The following is a 10,350-nucleotide window of genomic DNA, read 5'->3' as shown; positions in this document are numbered from 1 at the left end:
GCTGTGCGCTGGGAGCCCGAGTCTCGTCCTTTCCCGATCATTCCAAGGTTTCCCGTTGGAGCGCAGCGCCCGGCACGGCCGGGCAGTGAAACCCGCGGAGGGGAACGCACCGAGAAGGGCCGCGAGAGGAGCGGGGCAAGGTGGTGCCCCCCGAAGGGGGAGATGCGCTGGGTCAGGCCCTGAAGCAGCGTCCCGTACCCAAGGGGCGGCCCGGGAGAGGCTGTTCCCGAGGGGAGCAAACCTTCCGAGTGCCCCGGCGCCCTCGCAGGCGCCCCGCGCCCTCGCAGCGCCGTGCCGCCCGAGCCCCGGCCGCCCCAGTCCCGCGGGCGGTGGCAGGGGCCGGGCCGCTGCCCCCCCCAGGGCGGCTCCTGCCTGCTTCCCTCCCTTCCTGCCGGCCGGGATTGGCTGTGCCAGCCGGCGGGCGGGCGGGACGCGCGGCGCCCCGACGGTGCGGGGAGCGCGGCCCGCGGAGCGCGCTGCCGCCTGCGCGTCCGGGCCGTCCTGCACCGCGATTTTCCTTTCTTCCCTCTATTTCTTTTCTTATCTCACTTCCCTCCCGGGACTGGAAGCTGGATCCGCGTCCCTGAAACTGCTATGCCAGCTGAACTCTCCCGGGCCGTGGGAATGCACGCCATCTCCGACCTCCACTCCTCCCTCCCCCTGCGGCTCCTCAACAAGGGGCCCGAGTACCTCCGCAAGCAGCTGGAGGCCGGCAAGCCGGGCAGGAAAAGTGCCGTGGAGAGACTGGCCGCCGATAAGGCCAAGTACGTAAAGAGCCAGCAGGTCATCAGCACCAGGCAGGATCCCGTCATCGCGCTCAGCTCAGCCTCGGAGAGCAGCAGCGAGACCTGTTCCGTGGAGAGCAAAGCAGCGAGCAGGGACCTGGGCAGAGGGACGGGCGCGAAGCCCCTGGAGCTGGGCAAGGCGGTGAACTCCTGCCGAGCCCCCCTGCAGCACGGTGCCCCCATCGCCAGGCGCAGCACCAAGAGGCAGATGCGGCCTGATTCCCTAGTGATCTACCGTCAGAAATGTGAGCTTGGGAGAGGTCAAAGCCAGGACAGCTCACGGGGGAACTTGGTGAGGAGGATATTCCACGGGTCCATAAAGGAGAAGCAGTTGGCGTCCCCTGAGTTGCCCAGAGTCATGGAGGACATTGCAGCCAGCGAGAGCAGCGAGCCTCTTTCAGCAAAGGATGGTGACCATGAGCCAAGCCATCATGGAGCGGTGCAGACTGTCCCTGTGAGCACTGAAGGGGCAGGGATATCTACAAAGGAACATGAGAGACCCTCAAAACTGAGTACACCTCCTGCAGAGGTCAAGGAGGTGAAGAGGAGAGGTCTCCATCGCTCCCAGTCGGACATCAGCTCTCGCTACTCCAAGTCTTTTGCTGAGTTTGAAACATTTTTCAAGTACTGTGGCCTGGAGCAGGAGGTCATTGAGGATCTTGGGAGAGAGAACTTCTCCGTGGTGTCTGACAATGTCTCCTTCAAGATCCGCAGCATCAGCGTGGCAACATCCGAGAGTGAGTTCACGAGGCACAGCGGGGATGAGGGGCTGCTGGAGGACGAACTCACAGAGCAGGTCCCCAGCAGCACCTCCGTGATTGAGCGCAACGCTCGGATAATCAAATGGTTGTACACGTGTAAGAAAGCCAAGGAGACTAACAAGGTGATCCAGGAACTGGCATGATGGCTTCATTCAGCATGGGTTGGAGCCTGATGAACTCAAGGTGTGTGCAAAGCCTCGCCCTGGCAATTTGTGTTTCTCTTTCCTTTTTAAAGAGCAGTTGACTTCCCATGATTTGTATTTGTCTTTTCAGGAAGGGCTGGAGGAAAATGTATTTTGTTAACCACATGTTCCAAGAGAGGCTTTTTTGCAAAGCAGAAATCTGTGTTATTAAAAAAACCAAAATGCAAACAAGTAAATGCTTGCAGCTTGCCAGGTTTAGATCAGACCCCCCACAGGAAATTAAAGAGTCAGTGTCTGTGAAGGATGCCTGCACTTCGCAGATTTCTGCTTTGCAAATAGCTTATTTCCTCTGATTTCTGCTATCTTAAATGCTAGAAAAAAACCTTAGAAAAGTATTCAACCCTTAGTTACAGTTATTTGGATAACAGGCTGAACAGACTACTATAATTAGGAGTACACTGTATTTATACTGTACTGCTGAAATTATTACTCATCAGGAGTGTAATGTATTTATACTACCCTGCTGCAGTTTTCCCCTCTTTACTTTCCTTCACTCTCTCTCCTTGCCCTTACACATAGGCACCCCCAAGCATCAGGAAGGCAAAACTGAGTCAGTGCCCCTGCTAGCAATCTTATTTCCTCCACGGCTTTCTGTTGGGACCATAAAAGTTTGTTCCAAGTGACCTCATAGCATTTCACCGACTGGGTTTTCCTCTGCAGTGGGTTTTGCTGTGTGGTTTGGTGATGGGAATGGGTTGTGTGGTTTGCCTGGGTCAGAGGGGTACTTCACTGTTTGAAGATAAAGATAATTAACACAAAAGTGTGGATCTAGATGTAGAAATCAGTTACTTCACAGACAGAAGCAGAACAAATTTAGCTCTGGTAAAAGCTGATGTTCTGGGTTTAATAAAAGCAGTGTTTATTTTGCATATGATCTCCTGAAAAAGAACTATGTTCACGGAGCCTGTGGTATTGATAATCTATGAGATAACAGCTTTTCTCCTTCCAGTGTGTAAAGCCCCTAGGATAACTACCACAGCTTACAGTGAGGTATTTAAAAATTGCATGAGTAGGTCTTGATATGAAGGATTACATGTATATTTTCTGACAGTTCGTAATTGGTGCATGAGAAGAACATCATTTGGTGTAGATACAGCTGTTGATAGAGCATGTGGGCCTTATGAATGTGGAGAATTGTAGTCCTTGAGCCTCATTCCTATGTGTATGTGAGGCTGTCACTCTAAATTCCTTTAATCCATATAAGGCAAAAATCCATTTACTTACTTGAAACTGGTTTTAATGATGTGAAATTTGGTTCACTTTTAGAATTAGAATTTTTCTCAAAAGCCTATTTTTTTCCTGCAAGAGGAGGAAGACAGGAAGAAAGCCTTTTTACACAAACTTTTCAAGGCCTTGCAGATAAGAATGTTCTCAGTTATCCAGCTGACAATTTAAAAGAAGTGTTGTTATGTAACAAATTCTTTCCCAAATAACCTTAGAGAGAAGAAAGGGCTCTCCTGAACTAATAATTTCTCCTTGCTCATCCTTCTGTGATAAAAGGCCAGGGAGATATGCAAAACAAAATGAGGAAGGTGGTGATTTTGTGAAGCTCCTTGCCAGCTGTCAGCCTTACCAAATGAGAGGGTGAGAGGCAGATTCCAGCAAGCATGAACCACACAAGAAAAACAACAAAATTAAAGCCTGTTTGCTCCTGAATGCCCCTGATGGGGGTAGGGTCCAAGGCCAGAGCCACAGTTGTCACCACAGAGCTGGCTCCAGAGGGAGAAGCTGGCCCTTTCCCCATCCATTTGCAGGGTGCTAAGCATGTCCAGTGCTGTAGCTGAGGCAGGAGATGCTGGTGAGCAGCCCAGGGAGCATCCAGTCTGCAGAGGAGGTGCTGCACCAGGGCAAAGGCAAGGGCAGGAGGGTGGGAAGTACTGGTGGGGCTGAACTGATGTAACCTCACATGGGCTTGGTCAATGGCTTTTTATTTTTACCATATAAGATAAAATGGTAGTACACCGGCAGCCTAACAAGGTGGTGAAAAGGTCTCCATGAAGTAAACAGCAAGTTTATTTAAGTGAGTCTATGTTCATTCTGCAATAACTTTAATACCTAAAAAAAGGGAGCACTTTACGCTCCTAGCAATTTCCGTTGGCACCAAAATTTTTGACAGCCTAGGAAAGACTAATTCAGAGGGTCCTTATTTATAAACCTAATTTTAAGAATACTAGAGCTGACTCTCAACTGTTGGATCTCAGTTCTAGAGTAATTTCTGAAAACTGAGAACATACTTATCATTTAGGCCACAGAAGTGGGAAGTTCAGAAAGGTCAGCTAAAAATACCTGTACACAGTACCCAGAATAAAGGACAAGGATCATTAAGAGTTACCATAAGTTAAATATTACATTTACTGGACAGAATTTAAGGAGAGAGTTGTTATCACCACGTGATTGCAAGATGAGTCTTGTAGTTCTGATCTAAATTTTCATTCAGTCCTACACTTTCTCTGACAATACAGCATCAAGTTGGATATCTGTATGTTTTCACAATATCCAAGTATTTGGCTCTGTTTAGTTTGCTTATTAAAGGGCAGTGGACTGCTGTGCTGTACTGTGAAGCAAAGTACTCTTCCTGGTGCTCTCAGGCACATGCTTGGAAGTTCCTTGTTTTATACAGAGACTTGAAAATTGTTGCACCTTCTTTGGACAATGAGGCAGAAACCTCATTCCCGTAATCCCAACATTTGTTATGTATAAAACACCATTCAGAAACTGCAGAGCTTTTATGGGCCAGTGATCATTCCATTCATATTTTATGTTCTCTGTTTAATTTTTCATGAGCTCTCTGGGACCTGGTGGAGCACCAAGTAAATAAAAGAGCTATTTGAAGGATCAGGTTCTTTAGCATGTTTCATCAGCGTGATGATTGCAGAGTGTGGGTTGTGAGCTTCAGAAAACTGAGGTCCTTGGCAAGTTGGGCATTGCTATTTCCTGGTGGAAAGCTGCCTGGGTTCACTTCTGCAGTTCAGGTCCTCTCACTGACAGTTCTGCTTGATTCTAAGAAGAGGGTTCACTCTGCATCTTCCTTCCTGATTTGAATCAAGATTATTCAGCCCTGAGTTTCTCATCATTCTTAAATGGATGGGCATTATTCAAGTGGAAGTCTCCTGGGAGGGTAATTTACTATGTTGGCAATAGCCATAGGCAGCTGAATAAAAGCTTTAGAGTATCACCTTATGCTTGTCTGATGTGATAAATAACAAATGACACTCTTTTTCTTTTTTCTTCAGAATTGTTGACTTGGAAGTTGAACAAAACCAGATGCAGGAAGAAACTTTTCCCTCATCTGGCTTAGGTCTACTTTGTCTAAGTTTAGTATTTTATTATTGCTTCCTACCTTCACCGCATCCCCTGGAAGCCCAAGGGTGTCCAAGACTGCAGCGAAAAGTGGAGATTGTGAACTGTGCCCCAGAAAGACAGCAGGAAACAAAAGCCCCTGGAAGAGCAAAGTGTGGCAGCAGCTGCCATCCACAATAATATTCAACATCAGCTCACTGCCTCAGGATGTCATTCCAGGCTGCGACAGAATGTCTGTGTTGTGCACCCATCTCTTTCCAGCAATGAATTTGTCAACAAGGATGGAGGGAGAAAGTGGGAATGAAGTGGCAATGACCTCAGGGTCAGGTGTTCCCTTGCAGACAGACTCCACCTGGATGTTCAAAGGCTCTGCCTTACCAGGGCTGTTTGATCAGAGCTCATCCTGACATCATTCAACATCATTTGCTTGGCTGGTGAGGACTAACTGTGGCAGCCTTACCTGAGATACTTGGCAAATATGTTGTAAGCTAAATCCATTCCAAACCTCTCTTTCTCTGAGAGTATGCAAGCCAAATTGGTGCATCTTGTATCCATCTAGTTTGCTCTTGCTAGTTTGTCACACTGCTTGCTCAGCCACTGGAAAAGAATAGCGCAAAATACTTCCAGGAGCATGGTTCCAAGAAACAGGATTGAGAGAGGTTTTGCATTGTTTCTGCCTTGCAGAATGGTACAATTTGTTTGTAATGTGTGCCTGACTCTGGCACTGCAAACACTGCAGGGTTTGGCAGTTGTGGTGTCACACCTTTAGTTTGATGCAGTGAGTGAGCAGGCTCTTACAGAATCACGTTAGGGAGCTATGCCAGGCTGTGCAAAGCCGTGCTTCCCTGGTGTGGGTCTGCAGGAGGGCTGTGCAAGGCGGCATCGCTGTGCTGCAAGGCAGGAAGGCATGTTAGGGTACAGGCAGGCCAGGGAATGTCCCGATGACACCCAGTGTAGACAGCACCTTACTTAATATCATCAGTAAAATGCTTCTTTTGGGTTCCCTGAGCTAAACGTGTTTTAAAAGGTGATATTTTTTATCATTAGTGTAATGAATGAGGCCTATGCACTATCTCCCCAATCTGTAGCTGCTTGCTAGAAAATCAAAGCATTTCAAAACACAAGACAATGCAAAAAAAAAAAAAAAAAGCCAAAGCCACTTTCCCTTTCATTTGCACTGATGCCTGTCTGTGGAAGCTGCCCGACTGGCATAATGTTGACTTCACCTGTTGGCCCAGCAGAGGTTAAAAGCTTACTTTGTGTTACCACAGTTGTGGAAGAGTTGCCCTTGAAGAGCTCGTTGACATCAGCTAAATATCATCTGTGTTTCATTTCCATGGGATTTAAATGTGCTTATCAGTCCTTGGATGGTTAGTTCTCAATTATAGCACCAGTTTGGAGATGCAAGACATTTGTCTTCTGTTTCTAGTGTTAGGTACTAAGGTCTACATGTCTGAAGTTCTCAAGATAGGTTACAATTACAGATAAAATAATTGTTGAACCCACTTCTCAATTGGGAGAAAACTAAATAGTTTGTGTGAGCTCCTTCAAAATTAGAGAGAAGGTAGTGTCTGTGGATATTTTCTTACATAATGAAATCTCCATGTATATTTGTTATTATTATAAAAGGATGATTCTCAGAAAACTTTAAGAGGCTGCTAATATGATTAGATTTATACACTTAAGGTGCAAGTTTTTAAGGAACACGGTCTAGGTTTATTAGTCAGGAATACTGACTGCTGTATCTCTTCCATCCATGCTCCCTTTGCAAGATTCTGTACCACATATATATTTATATGTCAGAGGTAAAGATTGCTTTTCTTTGAAAACATGGATCACTGTAGATAGCTCAGAGTGCAGGAAAAATCTTTTGAGTTACAATCCAGTTCCCTGCCACAGGAGAGGAGAATTAATTTGTTTTGTTTCCAAAGAAATTTTTGGTTTCATTTTCAAACTTCTGTTTGTCTTTGCTCTTTCAGTTGAGCAGATTTCAAAAGTTAAGATGAAAGATGTATTGCTCATGAGTTTTCAATGTTAGGAAGGAATATGTTTAATTTGCTTGAAAATGATGAACACTGGCTTTTCTGAAAGTCAGTTTTGTGGGGGTTTTATGGCAGAGGTTAGTGAAATCAGAACTGGACCCATTCTGAGTATTTTTTTAATCCCTCTTTTTGTCTTTGTGGATAGTTCAGTAGTGTTCAGGTGACTTTCCACACTGATGAGGCAAAATTTCTCTGGCTTTGTTCAAAGAATTCCAAGTATTCCCGTTTATTTCAGAGGTGATGTGGACCTGTCTTAAGATCTTTGCCTGATAAGCTATAGATTCCCGTTATTTAATAATACCTTCTGGGGAAGCTAATAATTTGCATTTCCTATATGTCAGAACAAAAATAGATGACAAACTTTCTTTCTCCATACATTTTGGGAATGGGTAATTAAGTGCTTTTTCCAAATGATGAAAGCTCTGGTGTTCATTCCACTGTTACATGTAAAGGGTTTTCCTTTCTTCTGCTGGGCCTTTCAGTCATATCCTTCAAAATGAGAAAAACTTGCTAATGTTAGCCACTACCTATCTTTTTTTCCAAAAAAAATCATCTTTTTTTTTTTTTTTTTTTTAACTATTTGATTACAAAAGACATCCTTTGGGATGGGTAGAATTTTCCAGCTTTGGTGTTAAGCTGTGGAAAAGTGGACTGTTGCAGTTTGAACAGAAGTTTTAGCAACAGAGTTGGTTTTCCAGTTGTCTGGGGAGCCTAAAACGGTGGATGAAGACAAAGGCTAGTCATAAATTCAGTTATTTTGTTTAACTAGAACTATGTAAACAAAAATAGTCAAATGGGGTGCAAGTGTGCAGAACAAACTGCTGTTTACACCGAAGCGTTTCATGGTTCTCCAGTGCTGTGACAAGGGGCAATGTCTGCAGCTGTAGCATAACAGGAGAAAGGTACAAAGTCTGGGGTTTATGGCCTGGAAGCAGGTATTTGCAATGAGATCAGACTGAAATCTTTGCAATATATTGTAAATATTACTGTACAGAAATCTATAAGAAATACAGATTTTTCTATATGTATATTAGTTTTCTAAGGGGTATAGTCTACATGTTTTGTGAAATCGGCCAAGAATTACATCAGTGGGGATTAAGCAGAAACTTCTTCTGGAGCAGGTTGTCCTGCCACTGCCTCCTGTGAAGTTCCTTGCATCTGCTTTTGAATCCTTTGAAATGGAATACAGCCAGATCTGATACGGATGTTTCACCATTGTTATGCTTATATTCCTGTGAAAAAAACTGCATGCTATTGAATGCATACAAATAAAACTACCACTCTGGGAGGTAATGTTTGTTTTTTTTAAGTATACTTTTATTTTGCTGTCTCCATTAAAGTACTATTAAGTTGGAATCCCATTAGGGAATTAATTTCTCTGTGAGCGAGGCTGATACTCAACTGTGAACATCTGAAAGTGCCATGCATCCCTGAGCCATGCCCAGACCTCTGGCTGAGAACTTAGGTGGGGAGTCTCACAAGAAGGTGGCACGATAACTGTTAGCTCTCGGTATTGGTAAATTTGAAGTATATGAGGCTAGGGCTGTTCTACAGTGTTCTAGTATTTTTCGTTTCAGAATATGGCTGAAAAGATTATTTCTGAAGGGTACTATTTTTTTCCAAACTTTAGTATTATATTTGGGTTTGCTCACTGTCAGAAGCTACAGTGCACTGCAGGCAATACCACATTCATCTCAGCCAGTGTTCAAAGTGGGAGGGAGTTTGAAGTACTGCTTGGAAAACATACTATCTCCAGAATCTTATAAACTGTTGTTTGACTGTTCTTTCCATAGAACAAATTCAGTATGTTATGCTAAATCCCTGTTCATTTGTTTTGTGACGAAAGCAGCAGAAATACTGGCTGCATACAGTGAGCTTTTACGAGAAACCAGTGCACTCCCGTTTCATAGTTATCATTTTGATATGGTCTAATCTGCTGAGACACAAGTGTTTCACCAGCCAGCATTTGAAGGGAACTTGAGGAAGAGCTAAAGGATGCTTGCTGTGCAGATTGGGATCTTCCACAAAAACCTAAGAGCAATTTTATTATCATTGACATGTAACCTTCCTCTCACAAGTCCTGGGTGACCTATGTCATTGCAAGGTACGAAGCAAGTCTGGAAAGGGTGGCAATATTTGCATCCCCCTTTTCTAAAGAGGTTAACCTCCCATAGCAAGCCTTTTCTCATCTTGCTGCCTTAGAGAGGACAGAGCCATCGTAGTCTGAGAATGACCTTGGGCTTCAGCCCACCTGAGCATCTAGGAACGTCACTCTTAAGTAATTTTTTAGATTACACCTTTTTCCCGTTATTTTATGAAGTCCAGTGGATTTCTCCAAGAAATAAGGTTTGGCAAGCTCCTGCTCTTGGACTGTCTGGTACAAGCAACCTTTAAAAGTCCACAGCTTACTGATCCACTGCTTTGCTTCTTATTTGTCTCTGGGTAGTAAGTAGATGTTGGAAAGAAACCAGAAAAAAGGCCTTTTCTGGTGTATTGTTGATGCTGAGGCATTCTAACACACAACTGCAAAAGTACTTAGTATTTCCAAGAGCTTTTGCCAAAGAACAGCCTATGTCAACAGCAGGCAAATAAACAAATACAGGACTTGGCTTTACTCTGCAAAAATATGCCTTCAAATTTTGAGGCCATTTTGTGATTGGGCTGTATTTATCCTGGCTTTATCCAGTGGTACTGAAGGGGACTATGTCAATTCATTTAAGTATAATGTTGTAGAGAGAGGTGGTAGATGCCCCATCCTTGGAAATAAAATGGGCTTTGAAAGGACTATTCAGCTCATTTGCAGGAAATGATGTAACAGCAGTCTGTTGAGGTCTCCATGACAAAAGGTGTTGAGAGTTTTGGTCAATTACTTGCCAATAAAATTTGTTATATAGCAGAAAAGCAGACAGTATCATAGAAAAAAAATTCCCTCCAGATCAAAGTCAGCTACATATATCCATCTCCAGGAATAAATCTAGTTACTGAAAGAACATGAAGTCCTGTAAAATTAGCTTGCACATTTGTACTGGATTTGAGTTGCCTCAGCAATTATGATGGAAAATATCTAAGAGCTGTGATTGTCTGGGTTTCAAAGTTTGCCTCAATCATCAAGAGCTCTACAGGAGTACCAATTTTTATGTTCTTTTTCATAGGCAGTAGCAAGAACCAGAGGGTAGCCGTCATCAACAGTTACCCACAAAACCACGTGATTATTGGTTGGTTTTTGATTGGCATTAGAGCACTGAAGCAACAAGCACCA

The 10,350-nt window shown here is 44.2% G+C and overlaps 1 protein-coding gene across 1 annotated transcript; it reads left to right on the top strand.

Annotated features, from left to right (window-relative positions):
- Nucleotides 1–594: 594 nt before the first annotated feature.
- FAM110C (family with sequence similarity 110 member C) lies at nt 595–1,689 on the top strand (the record flags this gene model as incomplete). The annotated part of the gene is made up of 1 exon (XM_082302456.1): nt 595–1,689. The coding sequence occupies one exon, from the start codon at nt 595–597 to the stop codon at nt 1,687–1,689; it is 1,095 nt and encodes a 364-aa protein (XP_082158582.1).
- Between the last annotated feature and the right edge of the window lie 8,661 nt (nt 1,690–10,350).

The sequence above is a fragment of the Coloeus monedula genome (genome assembly GCF_965178545.1).
Source record: "Coloeus monedula genome assembly, chromosome: 2".
NCBI lineage: Eukaryota > Metazoa > Chordata > Aves > Passeriformes > Corvidae > Coloeus > Coloeus monedula.
Note: the sequence above shows the minus strand (reverse complement) of the source record. Positions and strands in the feature narration are given on the sequence as shown.